The sequence below is a fragment of the Sapajus apella genome, unplaced genomic scaffold, assembly GCF_009761245.1.
Source record: "Sapajus apella isolate SASKATOON/1434 unplaced genomic scaffold, GSC_monkey_1.0 scaffold36, whole genome shotgun sequence".
Classification (NCBI taxonomy): Eukaryota; Metazoa; Chordata; class Mammalia; order Primates; family Cebidae; genus Sapajus; species Sapajus apella.
The window spans coordinates 1,684,330-1,710,881 of record NW_022436976.1 but is presented as its reverse complement, the minus strand read 5'-3'; the positions used below and the strand labels follow the sequence as shown (position 1 = coordinate 1,710,881).

The 26,552-nt window shown below is 40.5% G+C and overlaps 1 protein-coding gene across 3 annotated transcripts in view; it reads right to left on the bottom strand.

Annotated features, from left to right (window-relative positions):
* MCOLN3 (mucolipin 3) overlaps positions 1-26,552 on the bottom strand; it is a 44,676-nt gene that overhangs the window by 5,951 nt on the left and 12,173 nt on the right. The window contains exons 1-9 of one of the 3 annotated variants that reach the window (XM_032296398.1): positions 23,188-23,542; positions 19,880-20,109; positions 15,839-16,006; positions 9,634-9,787; positions 8,453-8,537; positions 8,279-8,375; positions 5,253-5,352; positions 1,678-1,790; positions 1,445-1,594 (exon numbers count right to left, since the gene is read on the bottom strand). In XM_032296398.1, coding sequence (XP_032152289.1) covers positions 1,445-1,594; positions 1,678-1,790; positions 5,253-5,352; positions 8,279-8,375; positions 8,453-8,537; positions 9,634-9,787; positions 15,839-16,006; positions 19,880-20,107 — 1,095 coding nt within the window. In that variant the 5' untranslated portion in view covers positions 20,108-20,109; positions 23,188-23,542. Of the gene's footprint in view, positions 1-1,444; positions 1,595-1,677; positions 1,791-5,252; positions 5,353-8,278; positions 8,376-8,452; positions 8,538-9,633; positions 9,788-15,838; positions 16,007-19,879; positions 20,110-22,335; positions 22,678-23,187; positions 23,543-26,552 lie in introns of those variants that run through there. The other 2 variants (XM_032296400.1, XM_032296399.1) reach the window with 2 other exon arrangements.

The following is a 26,552-nucleotide window of genomic DNA, read 5'->3' as shown; positions in this document are numbered from 1 at the left end:
TATATGGGCACTGTTGCCAGGAGGCAGATAAATAAGGTGGGAATGTGGAAATTCTGGGTCTTTTTCTATTATTTTTGTGAAACAGGAAGTAAGGTCATCAGATTAGAATGAGGATAGGACAAGGGTACTGGAGGTTTCAGAAGAGAGGAAAACATGATATGATCATTTATGAGGTAGCAGTGAATGGTCTAGAAAAATATAGAAAGATATTTTGGGACACTATTTAGAGTTCACTGAAATTAATGATAGTTGATGTTGGTAAAAATAAAGATTTGCTGCAAATCTCCCCTTACTCCTCTTTTTTGTTGTTTTGGTTTTTTGTTTGTTCCTAAAGTTAAACATCTATTCCAATGATACATACCACAGCCACATATAGTGGCAGCTGCTAAGTGTTGACCTAAACCCATTCTCCCCTTCCTAGGCACATGCCTGGGCTGTGTACCCTGGCCCTTCTGCAGTTAGGATTAACTAACTTCTATCCAGTGTGATATGTACAGAAATAAATTCTACCACTCTTGAGCCAAGCCATCAGTCTATGGGAGAGCTTCCACCATACTGTATTTTTGCGTCCCATAAGCTGCAACCTGTTTGAGGCAATCCAGCAATAATTATGCAGCCAGGGCAAGTCCTTAAGGGATGGCAGAGAAACAAAACTGGAGGACCGTGGGTGCCTGAATCACTATGGGAAGTGGAGCTACTCAGCAATCTGTAAAACCCATAGTATTACATAAGAGGGAAATAAGCTCCTATCTTCTCTGAATGATTGCATTTGGGGTCCCTGCCTGGGTTTATAACCAACTCCCCAGGAGACTCAATCAGTTGCGTCAAGACTAGGGAAACATAAGTTTGAACAAGATTAGTTTGTAGTTTTTTAAATTTGATTTTTGTTTTCTGGGGACAGTTGATTTTTAGGCTAGGTTAGTCTTAAAATGGATAAACTCACAGCACATCAATGGGAAAGTAAGAAAATGGATGTGTTCTCACTTTGAATGGATGGAGGGCACAAATGCAATCATGCCATTTGTTTGGCATAGAGCCTTGACCTCACTTTCCCCTACAGCCCCACTCGTTTTTGTTAAATATTCTAGCATTTCTTGTAAGATATTTTTTAAACTCTTACATTAGTTACCTTGGTTGTGTATGGATTTTGGTGTGTGTAAGAATTCACAGACCCTGCCAAAGAGTTTGAATTCAGTCGGTCTAACATGGTACACTTTTACCAGGCACCCAATGATTCTGATGAAATGGTTTGTGGATCACATTTTGAAAAACTCTGCCTAAGAGACCTCCTGACTAGATTTAAGAAAATTACCATTACCAATTTCAAGTCTACTTGATATACAGTTTAGAAGAAATAATTATGAAAATTCTCAAATTCTGGAAAAGTCAATTACCATTAATACAAATCTGACACTAACAATAGCATGATTAGGAAAAAAATTACCTTAGCTTGGATTTCCATTTTTAGAATTGATCCAACGATTGTTAATATGTCACTAATAATAATCATAATGTACCATCCATTGACAAATTCCATTTGATCAGAAACAGAAACATCCTTCTTATAATGGAGGAGGAAAAAATTGACAAACTCCTTTAGGGAAAAGAGAGGCGGCATAGTGAATGTCTCTGTCAATCAAAATGTCAGTAGCATTCCTGGAAAGCAACATCCCCTACCTGCTGAAGCTGAAGTCCTCTAATCACAGATCTAATGCAGAGGATTAATGAAACCAAGCAAGTCAGAATGACAAAGGCATCAAAGATCATCATGTAATGAGTGTTCTTCTGAACTGAAAGCAAAGAGGATTACATAGTGCTTATGTGGTGGGACATTAATACGGTGACATCTTCTTTTTAGAATCATTTAAATAATTCAAGCAATCTTTCTGGTAAGACAACAAAGAAAAGAAGCCCTGATAAATGGTCTTCCAATTAGTATTTAAAGAAGGGTGAAAGGGTCCTTCTTTTTACCACAACTATCATTCCAGTATCTTTAACTTTATAAGCCTATGGTCTTTTTTTTTTTTTTTTTTTTTTTTGGCAATTCTCCTGCCTCAGCTTCCTGAGTAGCTGGGATTACAGGCACGTGCCACCACGCCCAGGTAATGTTTTGTATTTTTAGTAGAGACGGGGTTTCACCGTGTTGACCAGGATGGTCTCGATCTCTTGACCTCGTGATCCACCTGCCTCGGCCTCCCAAAGTGCTGGGAGCCACCGCGCCCGGCCAGGTCTTTTGTTCTTAATACAATTAGCTTCCCTGCATGTTCTTTTTTTTTTCTCTGAGACCAGGTCTCTGTTGCCCAGGCTGGAAGGCAGTGGCGCAATCAAGCTAACTGCAGCCTCAGCCTCCCAGGCTCAGCAATCCTCCCACCTCGGCCTCCCTAGTAGCTGGAACTATAGGTATGTGCCACCATACCGAGCTAATTTTACATTATTTTGTGGAGACAGGGTTTTACTTTGTTGCCAAGTCTGGCTCAAACTTCTAGCCTCAAGTGATCCTCTCACCTCAGCCTCCCAAAGTACTGAGATTATAGGCATGAGCCACCATGCCCAGGCCCACCTCCCTGCATATTCTATTAAAATATACTTATCTAGGTATACAATATTTATTATGCATTCACTATGTGCCAGGCATTTTTCTAGATGTTAGGATACCGTGGTAAACAACATAGATAAAGTCCCTGATCTTTTCAAACTTCTACTCTACTACAAAGAAGTAAACACATAACAAAATACTTTTAGATACGAGTAAGTAACATAAAGAAGATAATCACAATAGATAACATGTATTGAGCACATTTCTTGCCAGGCATAGCTCTAAACACTTTATATATATTAACCTATTTGATCTTCGCAACAACTCCAATGAGGTAAGCATGATTATCCGCACTTTGCAGGTGAGAAATCTGAGCACAGAGAGGTCACATGATTTCCCCACAGTTACAGGTCTAGTCAGTAGAAGAGCTGGGGTAAAATCTCTGCAGTTTGTTTCCAGTGTCTTTCACTCTATGTCAGTGGTTCTTGGCATTCCTTGGAAGCTTGTGTACATTTTCAGGTCTTACTCCAGACCCACTGAATCAGAAATCACTGAATTGGGTTTCTGCAAGTCCTCCAGGTGATGCTAAAGTCTGAGAACTATTGCTCTATATAAGAGAGGTTAGTGTGGGGCAATATGGAAGAAGAGAGGTTCATTTATATTGCATAGTAAAGGAAGGCCTCAATGAGGGAAGCAGTGGGTTTTAGCTGAAAACTGAGTGACAAGAAAGAGCCATCTTTATGGATATTTTAGAGAATCGAATGTGTGAAGTCCTGGCTAGCAAGCTGGAGCCAATGTAGAGAGATGGGCAGAGGTGTCAACCATTGTACACTCTGCCACAGAGCTTGTCTCTATTTAATAAGTTAGACTGCTCTCTGCTGACAAAAAGAGAAAGTACTTAAGACTATTTCTGTCATGAAGCATCCCATTAATATCTGTCAAGGAGCATAATTGCTACATAATTGTCTAAATTGACTTTATAGAAACTTAAACATTAAGAAACAAACATTTGAGAGGATGCCTAGGTGCCAGACACTTGCGTATGCTCTCATTTTTCTGATTCTGGCATTTGTGGAGAAACATTATAACGTATACAGATGACGGAAAAGGCTTGTGTTTCAAATGTGATTCAAGAGCCTCGTATATTTGAAGTTACCTATTAGTGAATAAAAATACTATGATGGCAAAATTTCATTTTGTTTACTCTATCTCATTATTACTTTGGAACTTGGCAAATCAATTAGTAAGAAACTTTAGAACTGTGATTATCCAAGTATAGTCTGCATAAGGACTATTTACACATTTCTAGGTCCCACCCCAGAACTACTGGCTTATATCGAGCTGGGGAAACTGCACTGGAGCAGGTACCCAGGATGATTCTTCTGCTGATTAGAATCTCAGAACTCCTTATCTAATGACCACTAAGTCCAGGACAATGTACCATGATGTTACTTATGAGGGACTAGAAAATTAGATAAATTCTTTCTAGGCAATTTTCTCCAGTTCAGCCCCAAAATTGTTGACAGTATTCAGTCTACACCTGAATTCTTGTCTATATTTCTAAGAATAGATCCTTTCTTCTTTTAGTATACTTTTAAATGGACAGAAGACAATCATAATATGTGGGATGCTTTGGGGTCACATCCTACCTGACGTCCCTGGCTTCTGAGCCTTAGTTTCTTCATTTATTTCATTTCTTTCCTTGAAAATCCTTATTTTTTTTTTTTTTTTTTTTTTTTTGAGATGGAGTTTCGCTCTTGTTACCCAGGCTGGAGTGCAATGGCGCGATCTCGGCTCACCGCAACCTCCGCCTCCTGGGTTCAGGCAATTCTCCTGCCCCAGCCTCCTGAGTCGCTGGGATTACAGGCACGCGCCACCATGCCCAGCTAATTTTTTGTATTTTTAGTAGAGACGGGGTTTCACCATGTTGACCAGGATGGTCTCGATCTCTTGACCTCGTGATCCACCTGCCTCGGCCTCCCACAGTGCTGGGATTACAGGCTTGAGCCACCGCGCCCGGCCGAAAATCCTTATTTTTATAAGGATTCTGGCCGGGCACGGTAGCTCACTCCTGTAATCCCAACACTTTGGGAGGCTGAGGTGGGTGGATCATGAGGTCAGGAGTTTGAGACCAGTCTGGCCAACACGGTGAAACCCTGTCTCTACTAAAAATACAAAAATTAGCTGGGCGTGGTGGCATGCACCTGTAATCCCAGTTACTCAGGAGGTTGAGGCAGGAGAATCGTTTGAACCTGGGAGGCGGAGGTTGCAGTGAGCCATGATCACGCCACTGCACTCCAGCCTGGGCGACAGAGCTAGACTCTGTCTCAAAAAAAATAATAAATAAGGATTCTGCCTATCTTAAGGACATTTAAAAATATTAAAAGGAGGAAAATTAAGGTGGAAGTAGGTATACAGTACCACTCAATAAGTATTGGTCTGGGAAGATGTATGTAGGGTTTTGGTGGCAGGGGACTATGAGTACATTCTTGCTCAGGAGTGGGCAAGTGAGGGTACAAGGAGAGGAAGCCCATTTCAGTTATTCATGACTTACCTATTGCCTGAAACATCAGAGTTGATCTATTTGTAGAGATTTAGGGACTTGAAAAAGGTCTAAACTTCTATTTGCTGTTCCAGATATCCAAAAGGAGATATTTTAATAACCATTTATGGTATTTAATAACCATTCTGAAAACCAGTAATGCTCATTACTTACTTGATCCAGATACATGCCAGTCTTTACATTCTCTGATGGAAATGTCATTATCTAAACTTATTTTAATTCTTCCACTATGGGCCTTGTTGTCGAATGTTATCTGTGAAGACAGGAAAGCAGTCAAAAACATACTTACAGTTTTTTGAAGCCAAGATACCTCTATGTATTAATTAGGGAACAATTCTTTTAAGGGGACAGTAGACCCAGATTCTCATCTGCGATCTGTTGCTAACTCTGTTCAACCATGGGAAGTTTCATTTATTTCTCTGTGAAATGAGAAGGATGAACTAGATCTTCTATAGAGACCCTGTAGTCTCTAAAATGTTGTATTTCTAGGACAGGATTTCCACTCCAAAAAATTTATATAACAAGGGTACTTCCTCTTGCTCTCCATTCTAAATACTTCCAGATACTCTCTTTATATGAGCAAGAGCTGGTACAACTGTGCTTTCTCCCAAATTCTGGCAGGACCTCAGCTAGGGGTAGATTTTTAGTGCTGCTACAATTCTTATTAATAAGAAGTCTTATTCTTACTAATAAGCAGTCTAACTTATTCTTACACAAACAATTCTTACTAATACAAAGGCTCATTAATTCTGCTTTGAGACATCTGAAGTAGAGCTTTTAAAATTTTTATTCTGGGCCTAGATTTCTTAGTCACATTGGCACCACAACTGTTATAAAGGGTTTGGTGACTGGGACTCAACAGTCATGCCTTGCTTCAAGAATAACACTTCAGGACACCAGGGGCCAAGCAGGACACAGCTAGGCCAGAACACCTTCCACAGTACTCCTACTGTCTTCCCCATGCAAGGACAGGGAAGGCAAGGCATGAAAATCAGTCTGTTTCATTTCTGCCTCTTCTCTCTCTCAAAATTGAAAAGTCTGTTATTTAAATAAATTGTATTGAAGCTTCTCCATGTGGGGTAATCAGAAATACTTCAAATATAAGATTCCAAATGACTTTTAAAAGTTCAGTCACTGTATTTCTCCTCATCAGGGATTGTACGTTTCTTTCCTTGACAAGCAACTGAGGGCATAGTCAGTGTCTGCCTATGTCCCTAATGGCTGCAAGACCCAGCCTATGATATGGCCTCACGCAAGGAGGGTGCTCAGTGTTATTTGACTGAGTCAGTAATCCTTGCCAAGGAGAATCCATGCTTTTCTTACACAAGCGGTCTCAGGTTTGTACAAATAATAGGTGCTCACTAAATATCTATTGAGAAAGTAACTGTGGCTTAATGTCAATCACATCTCAGTAAGGCTCAGAAGAAGTTGAATCTTAAAGAAGAAAAATAATGAATGGGATTAGAAAAGATTAGATAGCACAGAGGAAAAATTAGTGAATTTGAAAATATAGCAACAGAAACTATCCAAAATGAACACACTGAAAAAAACTGAAATATAAAACAAACAAACAGATCATTGATGAGCTATGGGACAACTCCAAGTAACCAAATACAGATGTATTTGTCTCTGAATCTCTGATAAGGTGGGGGGAGAGTGACAAAAACATTTGAAGAAATTATGCTGAATAAATATCAAATATAATGACAGCTAAAAAACCACAGACCCAAGATGCTCAGTGAACCCTAAACACAGGAAACACGAAGAAAACACCAAAGCGTTTCACAATCAAATTGCTTTAAATCAGAGATAAAGAAAAAAATTAAAAGCAAACAGATGGGGGAAAACATCTCACACAGAAGAACAAAGATAAAGATGAGAGCAGATTTTTCATTATAAATAATGCAAGCTAAAAGAATAACATCTTTAAAGTGCTGAAGAAAAAAACAGTCAACCTAGAATTCTATAGCCATGGAAACTACCTTTCACAAAGGAAGGCTTGGAACAGAATAATGATTACCAGAGGCTAGAAAGGGTATTGGGGAGGCATGGGGGATAAACTGGAGTTGGTTAATGAGTATAAAGATACAGTGAGATAGAATAAATAAAATCTAGTGTTTAGTAGCACAACAGGGCAACTATAATTAATATTTTATATTTCAATATAAAAAAGGAGTAGATTTAGAATATTCTCAACATAAAGAAGTGATAAATGTTTGAGGTGGTGAATGTTGTCCCAATTAGCCTTATTTTATCATTACACACTGAATGCTTACATAAAAATCTCACCTGTACCCCATAAATATGAATTAGTAACATTTTTATTTAAAATATGCTAATAAAACTTTTAAAAGGAAGATGAAATGCTTTTTTAAACGTACAAAAGTTGTTCTTGTTACCCGGGCTGGAGTGCAGACCTGCAGTGTAAGAAATGTTAAAGGAGGCCCTTCGGGCAGAAGGAAATAATACCAGATACAAACCAGGAGCTACGCACAGAATGAGGCACACTGGAAATAGTAACTACATGGGCAAATACAAAGATGCTTTTATTATTATTTCAATCACTATAAAAGATAACTGACTGTTTAAAGCAAATATATATTGTGGGTTTATAACACATGTAGAAAATACACTATATAGCAACAATAGCACAAGGGCCAAGATGGGAGAAGTGGAAGTACATTGTTGTAAGGTTCTTACACTATACGCAGTGGTATAACTTGAAGGTGAACTGTAATAAGTTAAAGATGTATACTACAAACCCCAAACATGGAAACATCCACGGTGAAGAAGCTAAGTAACAAGAACTCTTGGCAGTAACCTTTAGCTGACAGCCACAGACTGCTGAGAGCCAACCACACTGAAACTATAAACACCTGTTCCTCTTGTGTTTGAAAATCTACCCTATACCAGGCACTGTTCTTCATACTGGAAATAGTAGTGAACAAAACAAGGTCCCTGCTTTCCTAGAACTTACACGGAGGTGCAAAAGACATAATTAATCAGTAAACCTGTTGTTATAGCAAAATAAAGCTAGATGTATCAGTGTTTCCCTCATGCACATTCAAGTGAAAACATCCTGTATTCTTGATAACATCATAATCCAAGCATATGAAACATAACCAGATAAAACAATTTTTCTCCGGACTGGAACCAAATTCAGCCTGGCTCACACTTACAGTCAGAGTAAAGTCATAACAGTCAGGGAGCTCTTGATGACGAACTGTCTGCAGGTTAATGGCTTTCAGTTTAAACTGAAGCTCCACTGTTAGGAGTCTAGAAAACAGAGGCGATTTTAGTTCTGTGGAACTATATACATACAAATGTATTACACCCCTATCTGCTCTCCTCACCTGTGGAAGTCCAGTGTTAAGTTCAGTTTATTTTCTGCTGGTGTCCCAATGTGAAAAGGTTCATCTGGCTCTAAAAAGAAACAATCTGCCACAGAAAGGAACGAAAACATGATCTAGTACTTAAAATAAATAAGACTGCATTTTGAAAAGCTGATACATTTAAGACCAGTTATTCAGATTCTAATATTTTTTGGAATTAAAACTTTAAAAGCTAAACATTGATACCACATGGTTACCATGACTCATTTGTTTTTAAGACCTAAGTGGCTACAACATTTCTGGAGTGGAGGCTAGACAAAGATCTGAACTCGATTTCACGAATGTTCTCTTCCTTTTAAAGCCTAGATAAATGTTGAGTCCCTCCCCCTTTTTGCATGTTAAGCATAGGATTTGAAGCACTTGAAGTAACTACAATAAGATTTTCTAAGCAGTCTGAAGGATCTATTTTTAAAATACTCTGTGCTAACAATGTTTCTTCAATACACACCCCCACACACAGGAAAAAAGGGAGACAGCATTTGAGAAAGTTTTCACTAGTTGGTACTGTTATCAGTAAAAAAAAAAAATCCATTGTTAAAAGTATTTGAATACTTATTTTTTTAGTCAATGACTTAAGTTAACATTTTAGGTATAATTGCAAAATAGAATTTGCTAAGAACAATAAGCCATTCTATTCCATGTTCTGATTCTTATTCCTCCCCCTCAATCTGCCCCAAAAGGTACATGATAGTGAAGCGGTACTGGGGCAAGAGAGTTTTATATACACCAAGAGTTTGCAAGCATAATGTTTTACAAGCTTAATATCTGTCTATTAATACTTCACAGGCATGTCCTTCACAAGAGATAGTGGAATATGGTAGCTAAGAGCACAAACAGCCTGGGCCAAATTTCAGCACTGCTCTTCTAGCTCCATCTTAGGCAGATCACTTAACTCTCTGAGCCACACTTTAGTCTTCTATAAAAGGGGATAATAATAATCCTTGACTTGCTGGGTTTTCTTGAGGATTCTTGAGTTATGGTAAAGGGCTCAGAACACTACCTGACACATAATAACTGCTAGATTATTCTTACTATGCCCTAATACCACAGACCAAAGCAATGTTTTCAGAGACAAAATTACTGATTTTAAATACAAATTGAGGCATTAAAAATTGAGGTTCTAGGTTACAGAAGAACATCACCAGTTTCAATTTGTGGATCGATGTCAAAGGTCTCATTTCCAGGGTAGATGTTTCCTCGCTTGTAGAAATGTTGACAGATTGCCATAGCAGACTGGTCGGTACCCTTGTTCTCGTAAGCATGATTCCCAACTGAGACATTGTATAGCTGCAAGTACTTCAACCAAAACAAGAAACAGAAGATGGGAATGCTAGCCAGGGCAGAAGTGACTCCCCTCCCCTAGCCATGACTCCCCTCCCTCCCCACCTTTGAAACTGGCAGGTTCCCACCTCCCCCTTAGGATAGAGACATTCACCTTGATAAACAGGGTAAGCGACTTGCTGCTGTGCACTAGGAAGGCAAAGGGCACTCATGAATTAGAGTTCTAGATTCCAGCCTCATTTCTGTGACAACCTTTCTGACCTTCCAGTTCCTTATCTGCAAAATTAGTCTGAAACCACGTAATCTTTGTGTTTCTTTCTTCCCTTAAAGAATTATGTTTAGGAACTGAATGTGACATTCAATGTAAATAGACATTTTATTTATCTTTAAACTACCACCTATAAGGTCAGAATTGTACTTTAACAGTGTAGTGTAAGAAGTAGGATACAATTATTATAGGTTAGCTAGCAAAACCTTTTTTTAAGAAAGTATTGTTTTAAACTTCATCTTTGCAAGATTACAATTTAATCAACTTTATGGCAATATTGCCTATACTAGTGAATCCTTTACATTAAAAACATTACTTTTATAAGTGAGAATCTTATGATGTCTTGGAGTAACTGTCAACTTAAATTTTTAATGGATGTCTGCAGATATGTTTCCAAAACAAAGCGTTTTAGGGCAATATGTTTGGTACAATTGGTCATTCTGTCACTCCTGAAATTAACAACTTTGTGTGATCGACACAGAAAGTAATTCTGCTAAAATATATATATATGAAGCATGATATGACAAATGAAGAAAATAATTTCTAATATGGGATGAATTTTGAGTTGGACCTTGTCAAGGTCACCAATGAGCAGCATGTTACCAAACTGATGCCTAGTTCTCAGTCCTCCTATAACTTAACATCTCCATGGTATCTGATGCAGTTGAATGCTCCTCCTAATGGGATACTTGACTTCTTTTTTTTTTTTTTTTTTTTTGAGACGGAGTTTCACTCATGTTACCCAGGCTGGAGTGCAATGGCGCGATCTCGGCTCACCGCAACCTCCGCCTCCTGGGTTCAGGCAATTCTCCTGCCTCAGCCTCCTGAGTAGCTGGGATTACAGGCATGCACCACCATGCCCAGCTAATTTTTTGTAGTTTAGTAGAGACAGGGTTTCACCATGTTGACCAGGATGGTCTCGATCTCTTGACCTTGTGATCCACCCGCCTTGGCCTCCCAAAGTGCTGGGATTACAGGCTTGAGCCACCGGATACTTGACTTCTTAAGGATACTTTCCTTACTTGACTTCTGGGATTCTGATTGTTTCTTCATGGTCTCCTTTGCTGAATCCTCCCATTGCTAACCTCTGTATTTTGGAATATTTTTGGATTCAGGCTACAACCTCTATCCACATTCTCTCCATAGCTGACTTCAACCAGTCCCATGTTTCAAATACCACCTGTATGCTGAGAGCTTCCAAATTCGCATCTCTAGCTCTGACCTTTCCACTGAATACCATACATGGATGGCAATCTGCCTACATGATGCCTTTAGTGTCTAAAAGGAATCTCTAGTAAATGTGCAAACAGAAACATCTGCTCACCTGCTCCTTCCACAGTAATTCCCTTCTCAATAAATTACTCTGTAAGTCAGTCAGATGTTCAGGCCAAAACTTAGGAAAGATTCTTTTGTCAATTTCTCTTATATTCCACTTCCAGTACATCTGAAAGTCATGCATGACTTTTAAATTATCTCTGCACAAGAATCACTTAAAAATGTGAGCTTGGCTAGACGCAGTGGCTCATGCCTGTAATCTCAGCACTTTGGAAAGCCGAAGCAGGTAGATCACGAGGTCAGGAGATCGGGACCATCCTGGCCAACATGGTGAAACCCCATATCTACAAAAATACAAAATTAGCCAGGCGTGGTGGCATGTGCCTGTAGTCCCAGCTACTTAGGAGGCTGAGGCAGAAGAATCACTTGAACCTGGGAGTTGGAGGTTGCAGTGAGCTGAGATTGTGTCACTGTACTCCAGCCTGGGTAACAGAATGAGACTTTGTCTCAAATCAGTCAGTCAATCAATCAATCAATCAATCAATCAGAGCCTCCTCACCACAAATCAGACTGTCTCTCATCACCTTCATTGATATGGCCCTATTCCAAACCATCATCCTTTCTTCCCTGGACAAATTAACCCTCTGTCTCTCCAATCATCCCTCTCACCTTCGTCTAGTCTCCATCTAGAACTCGTAAGATTGATATAAGGAATGAATGAATTCATGCATGTACAGCCCTTAGAACAGTGAAATCCAAAATACACCTCCTCCAGACTCTTGTTTTTGCTGTTCTTCCTACCTGGAAGGTTCTTCCTTGAGATAGACACAGGCTGCCTGCCCTCTCTTTAATCTGCTGTCTACTTACATGTCACCTCGTCAGAGAGAACTTCTCCAACCACCTCCAGCTAGTCACTTTGCTGGTTTTATTTTCCACAGTACTTATAACAAACTGACAGATGATGCTCTTACATACTTATTTACTGCCTGGCTCTTCCAATGAGAATATGACCTCCTTGACTTTGTCTATTTGTTCACTGCAGGACCCCTTCACACACAAAAAAGTGCCTGATACATAATAGATACTATTTAATAAATATTTGAGTGAATACGTTAGCTTGTGCTTATGTATATTATTAGAGTCTCTCCCCTACAAAAAGCCCTTCCATGGCTTTGTGTCACTCTCAGAATAAAATTCAAAGCTCCTTTTCATGTCCTGAGGGACCTGGCCCCCAGCTCCTCTGGCCCTAACTGCCCCTCATACTTGCCTCCCTCGCATTTTCTCAAACATACCAATCGCTTTCCAGCTTCAGGACCTTTGCTGTTGCCACTCCTTCAGCCTGGACTATTCTTCCCCATATTTCAAGTATTGAGAAAGGCCTTTTCTGACCACTCTGAGACTAGTGTTATTGCCTTATGCTGGTTTATTTTTCTTCATACCACTTATCACTACCCTAAAGCAAAAGATTTTTGTTAAACTTGTTTAAAATCGACCTCCTGCATTAGAATGCAAGTTCCACAGGAATGGGAATTTATCAATCCACTGCTCTAACACCAGCCCTGCAGGCACACAGTAAGTGCTCAAATATTTGTCAAATTAATAGTGAGGTAAAAAATTATTATAATGGAGTTCTTTGTTACTAATCTGTGCACAGCGAGTTGGTTAACTGTTAGAATAAGAAAGATGATTATGGCACCAAGCTTTCTGTTGGCATTAGGATTAGGAAAGTGAGCCAGAAATCTATGGTAATAGAAGCAAGCTCCCTAAGCTATTAAACAACATTATGTTTGGCATACAGGGGTAAAGTAGAATAATGCTGGAAATACTCAGTTTTGAGAGTTTTGTTTTCCATTTACGGTACCCAGTAGACTAGTGTGCCTAGAACACATGATGTGTAATGAGAGATAAATAGGGACAGGCAAGCAGGGGTCACGAAGCGCAGTCACAGCTGTGATGGGGCACTACAACCCTCCCAGAGTCCAGGTGTAACTGTGGGGCAGTCCCCACAGGAATCACCTAGAGATCTGAACCTCCAGACCACAGAATCTTGTGTTTTAAACCTTTTAAGATCTTGAACTGTGAAAGATCAGAGGCCCAGAGCTGCAGGTACCTGTTAACATTATAATTATGTATGCCATATAGTTACGTTATATAATAAATACATTAAATGTATACACTACAGCCAGACTTCCTTGAGCTCTTCATTCAGCTCTTTGTGCAAGTCTGAGCATCTGGCAAGAACTGGGTAATCTAGGGAAGCAGCAGGGCTGTGTCCAGCTACAGGGCAGCCCTAGAGCCCGAGTCAGAGAGTTCTGGGACAAAAATGTGGTATGAGATGATGGTTGGAACTAACTGGTGGAACTAACGGTGGTGAGACTGCACAGAATAGCCAAGTGGTGGAGGCCTTGGTGGAGTTTTAACTACTCTGGGCACCCATCCCTCCTGGTCTCTCCAGCTCCGCCTTGAGAGAAGGCATTTTCAGTCAGATCCATAGGACCCAAGTCAGCCTTTGAGTTATAATATAGAAACACATTAAATATCCTTAGCTAAATGCTGTGGCACCAAAAGCAAGAGATAGTAGGGAAAGGGGGTAGCAAAGAAGGGAAGCCAACCAGAAAGAGGAATTTATAAACTTGTTTGAGCTGCAAGAATGAACAATTCCTGGAAGACCCTGAGGCCTTTCAACCTAAGCAACTAACCAGAAAGAAGAAACAGACTAGGGATGGGTGGGAGGAGAATGAGAAGCCGCTCTGGATGGGGAGTGCTGAGGTGCTTGTGAGGTAGATGGCTGGCAGCGTGGGAACCGCTTGGGAGTCCCCTCATCATGGTGATGGCTGAGGCTGGGTAGTGGAGGGTGTTTCTACAGGAAAAGGATCAAGCTTTGAGGACTGCTCAAATTTAAGAGGCACATGAAAGAAAAGGAACCAGTAAATCTGACCCAAAAATGATTGAAAAAATAAAAGGAAAGCCAAGGGATAGCCTAAAAAGAAAATAAGTAGGTCTCTCACATTCAAATATAGAAGCATATATGATAAACAAACAGCAGTGCTGTTATAATCACAGTACTGGATCAGAATGAGCCCTGGAGATTATCCAGTAGGATGACATCTTGGGGCTAAACCCTTTGGGATAACTAACAGTCATGGACATGCTTCTAAGAATGGAGATGCCACTGCCCGATTTGTCAGTTCCTCTCAGTAACAATCACCTCAACTATTAAGTCTCACTTGAGACCAGGAGTTTGAGCAACCTGGGCAACACAGGGAGACCCTGTCTGTACAAAAATAAATTTTTTTTAAATTAGCCGGGCATGGTGGTACATGCCTATGACCCCAGCTGCTTGGGAGGCTAAGGTGGGAGGATCAGTTGCGCCCAGAAGGTTGAGTCTGCAGAGAGCTGTAATTGTGCCACTGCACTCCAGCCTGGGTGACAGAGTAAGACCCTGTCTCTCAAAAAAAAAAAAAAAAAAAAAAAGAATTTAATGGACTGTTTACCTCTTGCCTTGATCCCACTCCCCCTTCCCAACAAAAACACCAAACTACCAGTTTAAATCAGACTAGCTTTAGAGAAACTTAATATACTTAAAATTCTAAAAACAGAGTATCTCCATCATTATGCTCTTAACAACTACAAATTGTAGGACATAATTCTGTTTAACAGTTTATGTAACTTATTTCTATTACCTTAGATTTCTGGCTCATTTTCCCAATCCCAGTGCTAACAGAAAGACTTCACGCCATACATATGTATTTTATCCTAGCAGCTTACCATCTCACTGTGCATAGATTGTCTCAAGAAAATGAATAGCCATGATTACACTATAATAATTTTCTTTAGAATTGTAATAATTTTGAAATGTGCTCTGCAAACTAACCCAGTTTGGGAATACTGACTTCCAAGATACTTTCAATGATACCTACAAATTTAAAATTTTGGGGTCCTGAGAAAGTACTTTTAATGGCAAAAATATATATTAGAAACTCACAATAAAATACAGTATTCATCTATATGTAAAACAAGCTTGTGTTCTGTTTGGCAGTTAGTCAATGTCACAATAATATCATTGTCATGTATGACATAAAGGCTTTACTTACTTTCAAGTGAATTTTTAGGTCTTGGTTGCTGTACACACTCTGAAAAGTTAATATTCTCATTATTTGTTAAGGGGCCCTGAAAGCGTACTTTCAGCTCTGAAGACTTAATGACTACTTACACCCAGGGTCATAGTCAGTAATTTTAAATCTTCCAGATTCCCATGCCACGCCCTAACTCTGATTCTTTTAATTAAATCTTTAAAGTTTCCGCCTTTCTGTTACTAAACAAAAGCTTTCCTCAACTTCAAGTTTTATAAAATTTTGTCGACAATATATATATTTTTTAATTTAAAAATAATTTTGCATGTGTCATTTCCAAGCAGAAATGTTCACCCTTCTCCACTTAAATGTCAGTTTCTATTACGCACATTGCCATCATTTTTTCCAGTTTGTTTTTTCCCAAGTGAATAATGCACACACTTGATTTACCTGGTTCACTGCGAAGATTATCTGATCATACACATCACTTTGTGTGTACACTGCATATGTGTCATCCATTCGGTCTATATATCCTTTTAGGAAAAGGTGTTTGAATGCCACAGTATTCTCTTCCTTGAAAGCTACCACCATCTGGTTACTTAGCCCAAATAAGACCAGCTTAAAAGAAAAAAAGAAAAGGTAAGAGGTTGAAAAATGTGGGCAGAAAAAGCAGAGCAGAAGGTACAGGGACTTGAACAGCAAATGGAAGAGTTTAAAATGAATTCTCTGGGACATCAAGAAGGTTTTGCAGCAGGTGGATAATACACTAAGAAAGTCCAAGTCCTGGGACCAAACTATATTCCTACGTCTGATCACCAAAACCCCTCAACTCATGTCTAAAGTATATTAACATAATGTGTCCTTAAGAGCCATGCAGGATTGACCTCAGGGTTTTACATGAAACTCATTTGTTCATACACATTAACTGCTGTCATGTTAACCTACAGCCTTTCGGTTACACCTAAAAGCTTATCATACTCTAAGTCTCTCTTTCGTCTTCTCTTCCCTCCCACCCAAACCTCTCTCTCTCTCTCTTTCTCTCTCTCTCTCTCTCACACACACACACACGCCCCACACATGCTGTAAATTGAGAAACTACATTCTTTCTTAAATCCCAGAGTGAGGCAGAGTATATTTATATGGAAGGCGGGAACAATGTTGAGCACCTGTATTCCATACACTATTCCAGGAACTTTCCTCGTACTAATCCTGTAGTATATTCCTAATATACCAATTTTAGAGATGAGGCTCAGAGAAGTTATATAATTTTTTCAAGTCACATCATTAGCCAGTGTCAATATAGTCAAAACTGAAACCCATGTCTAACAGACTAAATCTAAGTTCTAGCCACCCCCTCATGCTACACAAAGTAATCCAGGGTTTGATCAGAAAAATTAGAGCAGACAAATCTTTTCCCCTCTCCCTTCCACATAGGAGATACGGTCTGCACCCCACATATATCGTCACCTAATCATCTCTGCACCTAACTCCCATTTCTGAAGACCCTCTTTAATTGTCCTCAATGAGATGATATCTTGATATTCTGGGGATTTTGTATCTGTTGAAGCTGATGAGTAAACAGCCCCAAAGAATTCCCAAAGATATTCTTACCAGTCATTCAAATTACATGAGTACTTCTCATGTGTCAGCAATGAGCTAGGGACTAAGGATACAATGAGAAGACAATTGGTCCCTGCCCTCAAAGGTTTACTGGCACACAGGAATAACAATGGCTGAGAGAAAACTGCTATAATTCAGAGAGTAAGCCAGGTATTGGGAAAAGAGAAATTTTTAGTAGGCTGTCTATCATTGTAAACATCTTTCTTTTGCTGTTGCAAACACAAAATCTCCAACTTAACAGAAGAACCACCACATTTTCCCTGAGAAAATCTGTTACCAATTCACCCTCATTTGCTCAATTATAAAGTTGTCTTTATCTAATATTTGACTGCTCTGATAGAAATTAAGGAAACATCACAATTAAGAATCCCTCAGTTCCTTTTAAAAACTTACCTGAACACCTTTTACTTGCTTATTACTAGCAGCCTTAACATCTTAAACCATTGCCAGTTTTCTTTTGACCACCCTAGTATAAACATAGGAAGGTTGGATGAGCTCCCTGAAAATTAAGAAGTAATTAAGAACATAAATCTTAGAGAAAATAAATCTGAGTTTGAATATCAGTTCCACTCTTCTAGTTTCCTGACTATGACAGGGTCCTTTTCCTTACCAAGCCCCTCATTGGTTCTCATCTATGAAATGAGGATACCACTACCTACCTCCAACTTGTTTTAAGAATTGAACTGGGCCGGGCATGGTGGCTCACACCTGTAATCCGAGCACTTTGAGAGGCCAAGGCGGGTGGATCACCTGAGGTCAGGAGTTCAAGACCAGCCTGGCCAATATGGTGAAACCCTGTCTCTAATAAAAATTAAAAATCAGGCCAGGCGCGGTGGCTCAAGCCTGTAATCCCAGCACTTTGGGAGGCCGAGGCGGGTGGATCACGAGGTCAAGAGATCGAGACCATCCTGGTCAACATGGCGAAACCCCGTCTCTACTAAAAATACAAAACATTAGCTGGGCATGGTGGCACATGCCTGTAATCCCAGCTACTCAGGAGGTTGAGGCAGGAGAATTGCCTGAGCCCAGGAGGCGGAGGTTGCGGTGAGCCGAGACCATGCCACTGCACTCCAGCCTGGGTAACAAGAGTGAAACTCCGTCTCAAATGAAAAAAAAAAAAAAATTAGCTGGGCTTGGTGGTGTGTGTCTCTAATCCTAGCTACTTAGGAGGCTGAGGCAGGAGAATCACCTAACCCGGGAGGTGGAGGTTGCGGGGAACCGAGGATGGTGCCACTGTCCAGCTTGGGTGACAGAGCGAGACTCCATCTTAAAAAAAAAGACTTGAACATGATGACATCTATAAAATGTTTAGTCTAGTACATGGCAAACACTCAAGTGGCACCTATTATTAATCTTCATGTTCAACTGATACAGGCTTTTCCTCCTTATAAGAAACAATACACATAAACTTTTCACTATTGTGACACATTTTATTATCACTCAGAAGTTAAGAATTTCAATTTCAACTTGCCAAATATTTGGTTGAGAATTGAATATTCATTTTCAGGGTGATATGACAGACAGAATGCCTGCTTTCAAAGTCTTGATGTTGCCACTGACTAGCCATGCAACTTTTCTTTTTTGAGACAGGTTCTCACTCCTTCACCCATGCTGGAACTCAACGGTGTGATCACCACACTTGGCTAATTTCTGTATTTTTTGCAGAGACAGGTTTTCACCATGTTGCCTAGCCTGGTCTGGAACTCCTGAGCTCAAGCGATCCACCTGCCTCAGCATCCCAAAGTGCTGGGATTACAAGCATCAGCCACACTATCTGGCCAAGCCATGTGACTTTAAAAGAGCTCTGGAAACATCAGTTTCCTCTTCTGTAAAATAAGCCAGTAGGAATGTTAGAATTACATGAAATAATGTACTAGAACAGGGTAGTCACCAAATTTTTGTTTCCCTGGAAACAACATCTACCTTTAGAAGCAAGAATTCCACCAACTTCATATGATTGTAGAAATTGCCTTGGTTCTCTAATAATCATTAGCATTTATTCTCAATAAGCAGTTAAAATTGGTAATACCCTGGTTTTTTAATCTCTCCTTCAATACCAATTGTTTATGTACTTAGGCATTTTTCACCAACTTAAGGAGAGTAAGTAATAATAAAAATAAACCTATCACATCTACTTTTCTCACTAAAATCTGCCTTTATTTCGCCCTTTTGCTTTTAGCAAGAGATAATTACTCTCACCAACAGGAAAACATATTTTCATAAGAATAAATCACAGCCAGTATATATAAACAATCACAAAATATGGATCCCTCTCCTCCCCCTAAAAAATGTTAAAAGCAGCCAAAGAAATGAGATTCAAAAGCTCGCTTTGAACTAAAAAGAGGTCCTGTGTTTCACTAGCTCCTGACACTCCTCTTCTGTTAGTTAACTCCACATTCTTCCACTGCATGGTTCTCATGATCACAGGGCTGTGAAAATCTAAGAATTTGCCTGTAGCAGGAAGCCTCAAAGTTTCTGAAGAGAGAAATTCTCAGGCAACTAACTAGGAAGGAAAAGAAAGTCCTAATGTTGGACAACACTAGTTTCCATGGCTTATTTAGAAACCAGCTGAACCTCTTCGTTGGAAGCCAAATATTAATTTTCTTTTCCTGAAAACTAATTAGATTATGTAACTAAAATGATAACTTGGCAAAAGATGAGAAGAAAAAAAAGTGAGAAAAAAAGAAGCCAAACTTTTTCACAAATGTTGAAGACAGAAGGGTCTAAGATTGTATGTTTTCTTATCTGTTATTGCTCTACATTATGCATATAGTTAAGTTATAAAAAACAACAGCAACAACAACCCACTGTCCATAGTTCTCTTTGTTATTAAAAGAGGCTTTCACCAGACTCATGATCTGAGATGCTTACCTGGATAGTCACCATTGCAATTTTTAGAATTTGTATGGCAAGTTTCCATGGTTTTCTACCTCGAGCCCAGAACTTCTCACAGGGATTCATAAAAAAAAATTTGAGTTTTCGCCTCATCTGATCTTCTAATAGAAGCTCCTCAGATGGAGATGTATGCTGGTTAAAATTGCCGCGATTTTCTTCTTCATGAGAGCTGCAGCTACTTATAACTACCTCAGGATTTGCCATCTCTAGGGAGAAAAAACAACAACCACCACCATTTCCATTTAGGGAGTAAAGACACAAGTCCATATTCTTTGCTGTTGCAGGAGGAAGCTCAAACAAAAGTTCTGGTTTCAAATAAGCACCATTGCTTTAAACTACATTTTAGATGTTTACAGAATCAGCTCTGATGTTAGACATTACTTTACTATTTGTTTTAATTATGAAGTGAATTTTCACCTAGTTAATAATTACCAAATTCAGGGGCTGCTCCCATTAGTAAAAGATTATATGTACATATATATAGGATGTATATATTTTCTGCCTCACTCAGTATAGTTAGAGCAGGATCAGAGATCTGAGGGCTTGAAGAAGGACTTCAGAGGGTAGGTGGACCCTGAAGTTATATGCAAACTTTCATATATGTGGCTGTGAATACTTTTTCCTGGAAAGTAACTAAAACTTTCACAGATTATCAAAAAATGTTTCAAACCACGGAGTTAAAGACAGCAGGGTATAGTGTAAAGAACCAAGGCACAGTTTGGTTTCTAATTCTGGTTCTATGACTTGACATTTCTGCCATCTCAGGGAAATCACCTAGCCCTTCTGAGCCTCGGTTTCCTCTCCAGCAAAATGGGGATAACAACACCTACCCTTCTATGATTGTAGCCAGAATTAAATACCTATGACTGTAGTGAGCATTAAATGAAACAGCAAACACAGCCTTTGCATAGAGTCTAGCACTAAGCAGACTCACCTACCTAACACCCACAGCAGACAGAGCAGATTCCTAGAAAGCCAATAAGGTCCTTAAGGGGCAGCACAAACCTCAGGAAACATAATTGTTTTACAAAGGGGAAAGCAGGCACTCAATTTAAGCCTAATTCCCAATCTGTGGCATCACTTGTAATGATTTTTTATTGAAGCCCTTATATTTATAGCATATTTTCAAAGTACTTCATATCTACTTTGGGGAAGGGGTGTGTTTGAAAAGATTTGGGCTGGTTTCATTGTCTTCAGAACCAGCTTTTTCAAAGTGACAGAAAGTCACTCCAGGGACTGGGATGGAGCTTGGGTTTTCCCTAAGACTAAGATTGATATTATACTACGGAAATCTGTTTAAAATAAAATACTTGTAAACCACCATTGGTGAGTAGGGTCCTTCCATACAGAATAGAAAGGCAGGCTTTATTTGACATTTTAATAATAACTTGTACCTGGCAATGAAGGAGGAAAATTGTAACCTGCATTCATACAATATCTGACAAGTCACTGTTTAGATATCATGCTGCTTTCCAAGTCTAGAATCCCACTTTTGATTCCAATTCAAACATTCTTAGCAAGCCCAATGTCTCCGAACAATAGATATTGGCTATAAAAACAGCCATGGGGAAGGTTTTTAAACTCTTGATTAATGAAAAGATTAATAAGGATACTGCTGAATGAAACATAAAACATATTTACTGTATAGCATACACAGTACCTTCAAAATGAAATAATTATAACTCAAAGTATGGCTCACATATGTGTGTGTTAAAATGCCTGTCAAAGCATAAATGCAGTAATTCTTAAAGTCATAAAGGAAAGAAAAAGTTAGTAATACATTAGGATTTTCATTCAACAGTTTTTTTTTCCTTCAAAAAGGCAGATACTTTAAACAACATTTAAGGAGACTTTATCTATGGGACTTAAAACGCAGATGATTTCATGTTGACCGAAGCTTGCATATGAACACCAACATAATGACGAAGCTGTTAGTATGTTTAGCCCTGACAGCATAAAAAAAAAATCAAGCATGTTGGTGAGTTATATATTGATATTAAGCCCTTTCCACTTTGATACAGGGAAAATTAAACTTTAAACACACTAGCCACACACCATGTAACAGTAACCCACAGGACAAAGAGAAAATAAGCCAACCAGCATTAATCTATTCAGCACATCACAACGAGTTGTCCTGGAAGCAAGACGTTTCATTCACCAGGACCGGCAGCTGACTTTGTAAACGTTAGCTTTACCCAGTCTGAAAAGCCCTTCCGAGGGTGTACTTTAAAAACTGCAAACGGTCGGAACCCCCAACAGCCGAAGGAGGTATTCATAGCCACCCTCCACATTCACCCGGAGCGCCGGCGCGGGAGGCAGGGGTGGGCGAACGGCCCCGTCAGGAGAGGCGACCCAACGATGGGGCCATCCTTAGAGGCTACCGAGGTAGCAGGCATGCTCTTAGAAGGAGCCAGCGGACACACACAGGTTACCTATTCCTGGCGGGCAGAGGCTTGATTGAAGTGAGCTGTAGAAAAGTAGAAAAAGCCCGGGAGTGTGTATACTAATATAGTATAGACCTCCCAGTTGGCGAGAAAGTTATGCAACCTAGTTTTTTCAGAAGCGCTTTCGCACTTCACCAGACACAAAACTGGTCTCTCCAGTCTTTCTTTCGTTTCTTTTCTTCCCTTTCTTTCCTTCTTTCTCTTTTTTTTTAAGCGTTGAGACTTTTGTCGGGTAGTCCGCGCCAGAAAGAGCCGGAGGGTTGCAGCGATGTCCCAAAGCGGTCGCTGCCATCCCCGGGCACTGCCCTTGAGCTCAGACGGCCGCAGCCCAGCTGGCGGCTGCTTTCAGCCAGCGCAGGGAACCGAGCCCCTACTTCCAGCCGCCCCCACCTCTATCAGGGGGACAGTCCGCCTTGACAGGGGCCGCCCGAGCCACGTTAGGACCATCTCGAGACCCGGCCGGCATCCAAGCCTTCCAGCGCAGGAGCTCCGGGCCGGGGTGGCTTCCAGCCCTCAGAGCCAGGACCTCAGGCTCCCCGGTGGGCAGCGGCCCGGAGGGTGACCAAGGAGCAGAGCCCCCCCACCCGCCCAGCCCCGCGCTGGCCCTGCAGGGGTGCGCCTCCACTGACCTAATGCGCCCGGCGCCGGGGCCGCGCAGAACAGCTGCATCTCGCTCCCAGCTCCCGCCCGCTCGCCCTCCATGGCGCGGACCGCCCGGCCTGAGCCTCCCGCCGCGTCCCTGATGGCTCGCTGCCTCCCGGCCTCCCGGGCCCTCCCTGCGCGTTGCCGGCTTTGTTCCCGCGACATCCGACGCCCCGGGGCGGCACCCGCCGGGCTCACCTGGGGGACAGCGGGGAGTGGCCGCAGCTCTGGAGTCCGCGGCGAGGGCGCAGGGCGAGTTAGCGCGCGGCTCCAGCAACCTCGAGCACCGCTCCGCGCTGGGTCAGACGCCAGGACTAGCGCCCCGACCGCTGCCCGCGCATCCTCCGCCCCCGCCGCTTTAACTTGTGACCCTCCTCCTGGCTCTGGTTCCCGCCGCGCCCTATCGGGGGCCGCCTTTCAGGAGCACAGGTGGGGCCCAGGAGCCCGTCGGAAGGAAGCTGGCGTTGAGCCCGTTCTCTGCCATCCCTCGCCCCATCAGGCTCCTCTTTTTCTCCGTGAGCAACCTGCACCGCCCTGCTGTGGCTTGCCGGCTTTGCTCAGGACCTGCCGCTGGCGCGCCGGGGCCACACCTCCTGGCCAAGGCCCCTCAAGTGGTTGCCCGGTTCCGCGGGTCCGCCTGGAGCCTAGCGCCGGTGAGTGTGAAGCCCGGCTGCAGCCTCCCATTCTGATTTTTGCAAACAAGGTGAAATCTTTAATGTCTTAGCGTTTCAAGCCTGAACCTTGTTCCCTCCCTGGGTCTTCTAGTTTCAAACAAGTGCTGTGAAATAAGTGGATAGTCCATTAGATTCTTCTGTAGACTGGGGAGAAAGAGCCTTGGGAAGCTTTTCCAAGAAATGTAAATAGAAATACCTGAAGTAGACTTTGAACCATAATCTTTTTCTTCATAAATTCTCTTTAAATATTAAACCGTAATACCCCTTATCAGGAATGGATCAGGAACTTTGGTTACTTTTAATTATAATTACTTTGGATTTGTTCTGATTTTTAATTTTTACTTTTTTTTTTTTTTTTTTGGCCACGGGTAAGTTGGTAAAGGTCACTGAATTTCTCTAATAGAGTATTCCTGAAATGGGGTCAATACTTGTCAAACCTTTTAAAACCTGTTTTCAAATCCTAAACCAGTTTGCATGGATTACTTATAAATGGAAATATATTTTTTTGCAACAGGATACAATAATTTTATGCTGTTCATTAACCTGGATCCCACATACTGTGAGCAAGGTAGATACCCAAAAAGGATATGATCGGCACAGTCAATTCTCAAGTGCAATTTGGAAAATATAAGGCAATCTTTAATCCCCATAATCCTACACACAATGTAATGCTATCTCTTTACTTGATGGTAAGAGTTTGAAATGCTTGATTGTTCAGGAACAATCTGAACTTTGGAGAAGTTCACAGTCATAAATGATAGCCCTTGCTTAACTCTTGTTTTAGCTGAGTTATGAAAACCGGTCAATAAAAAAAGCCAGGTTTTGGAAGTCACACAGATAAGGGCCCAAATTCCCTTCTGTGCCACTTATTGGATAACTAGGCAGTTACTTACAGGGGGACAGTCCGCCTTGAGAGGGTCCGCCCGAATTACTTAACTCTAGGGAGTCACTTACCCTCTCTTAACCCCGTTTACTTTTATGTACAAACTAGCTAATAAAAGGAATGGTGATTTTTAATTAATATGTTGCATGTAGAGCACTCATTACTATAACAGGCATATGTGATGTGCTTATACATGCTGATTCCCCCTTTTTATTGAAAGACCTAAATTAATGAAAACATCAACTATGTTCATAAATTACAAGACTTGATATTGTTAAGATGTCAGTTTTCACCAAGTTCATTTATAGATTCAACCCAATCTCAATGAAAATTTCAACAAAATGTCTGAAGAAATTTCAACCTGATTCTAAAATTCCTGTGGAAGCAAATGTAAAGAATCCAGAATAACCAAAGCCATTTTTTTTTAAAGAAAGATAAAACTGGAGGATTTATCCTACGTATAGCTATAAAGCTATCTAAGCCAGACAACTTGGTACTAATGAAGACGGACATATAGACTGCATATAGACAGTGGAACAAAATAGAATCCAGAAATAGATTCACACATATATGGTCAGTTGACTTCTGACAAGATGTTAAAACAATGTAAAGCAGAATATTAAATTTTAACAATCAACATAATGATGTACTGGCTTAAAGGAATACACTGACACCAAGTCAAAAGAAACCTAGGAAACGCTGACATCAAAGGTTTACATAAACATTTCTGGAAAGCAGGAAAGGAGTGCATAAAAGAGAAGCAGTTGAGATCTAATCAGTCAATCTTGCTTTTATCTTTTACAATGTTATAAGTGTGTGTTTCTGGACTTGTCAGTAAGTCATTCTTGCAAATAAACATTAATACATTTATATGAATATATTGTGCTAATCTTTAACAGTATTGCAAGAAATAAGTGTTGGAAGCAAAAAAAGTCCCTACATTGGTGATTTCAACATATGAGTCTTTTTCTTTTTTTTTTTTAAGAAAGCGTCTAGCTCTGTTGGGCAGGCTGGAGTGCAGTGGTACGATCTCAGCTTACTGCAACCTCCACCTCCTGGGTTCAAGCAATTCTCCTGCCTCAGCCTCCCGAGTAGCTAGGATTACAGGTGCATGCCACCAAGCCCAACTAATTTTTGTATTTTTAGTAGAGACATTCGGCCTCCCAGAGTGCTGGGATTATAGGCATAAGCCACCATACCCAGCCTCAACATATGATTCTATGTAGTGCTTTTGATGTTGCTAGAATATCCAAATGGTATACTACTATTATAACATATTTTGGTAGACAACCAGCTACCTATACAACACCTCTCATAAGATTATAACAGAGTTGAAAAACTCCTATCACCTAATGATGTAATAGTGTCATCATGATGACGTTGTAGAGCAATGTGTTATCTACTTATCTATCTTTTGGAGATGCTGGTGTACTGCCAGTCTATAAGAGTGTAGCACGTACAGTTATGTGCAGTACATAATACTTGACAATGATAATAACCAACCATGTGGCTGACTTATGTATTTACTATTATCATTATTTTAGAGTATACTTCTACTTGAAAGAAAAAAAAGCTAGCTGTCAAATAGCCTTAAAAGAAGTATTCCAGAAGAAGGCAATGTTATCATAGGAAATGACAGTTCCATGCCTGTTATTGCCCCGGACATCTTCTGTTGGGGTAAGATGTAGAGGTGTAAGACAGTGACATTGTTAATCTTGACCCTGGGTAAGCCTAGGCTAATATGTGTGTTTGTGTCTTAGTTTTTAACAACAACAAAAAAAAAGTGTAAAAAAATTTAAAAATAGCCGGGCGCGGTGGCTCAAGCCTGTAATCCCAGCACTTTGGGAGGCCGAGGCGGGTGGATCACGAGGTCAAGAGATCGAGACCATCCTGGTCAACATGGTGAAACCCCGTCTCTACTAAAAATACAAAAAAAAATTAGCTGGGCATGGTGGCACGTGCCTGTAATCCCAGCTACTCAGGAGGTTGAGGCAGGAGAATTGCCT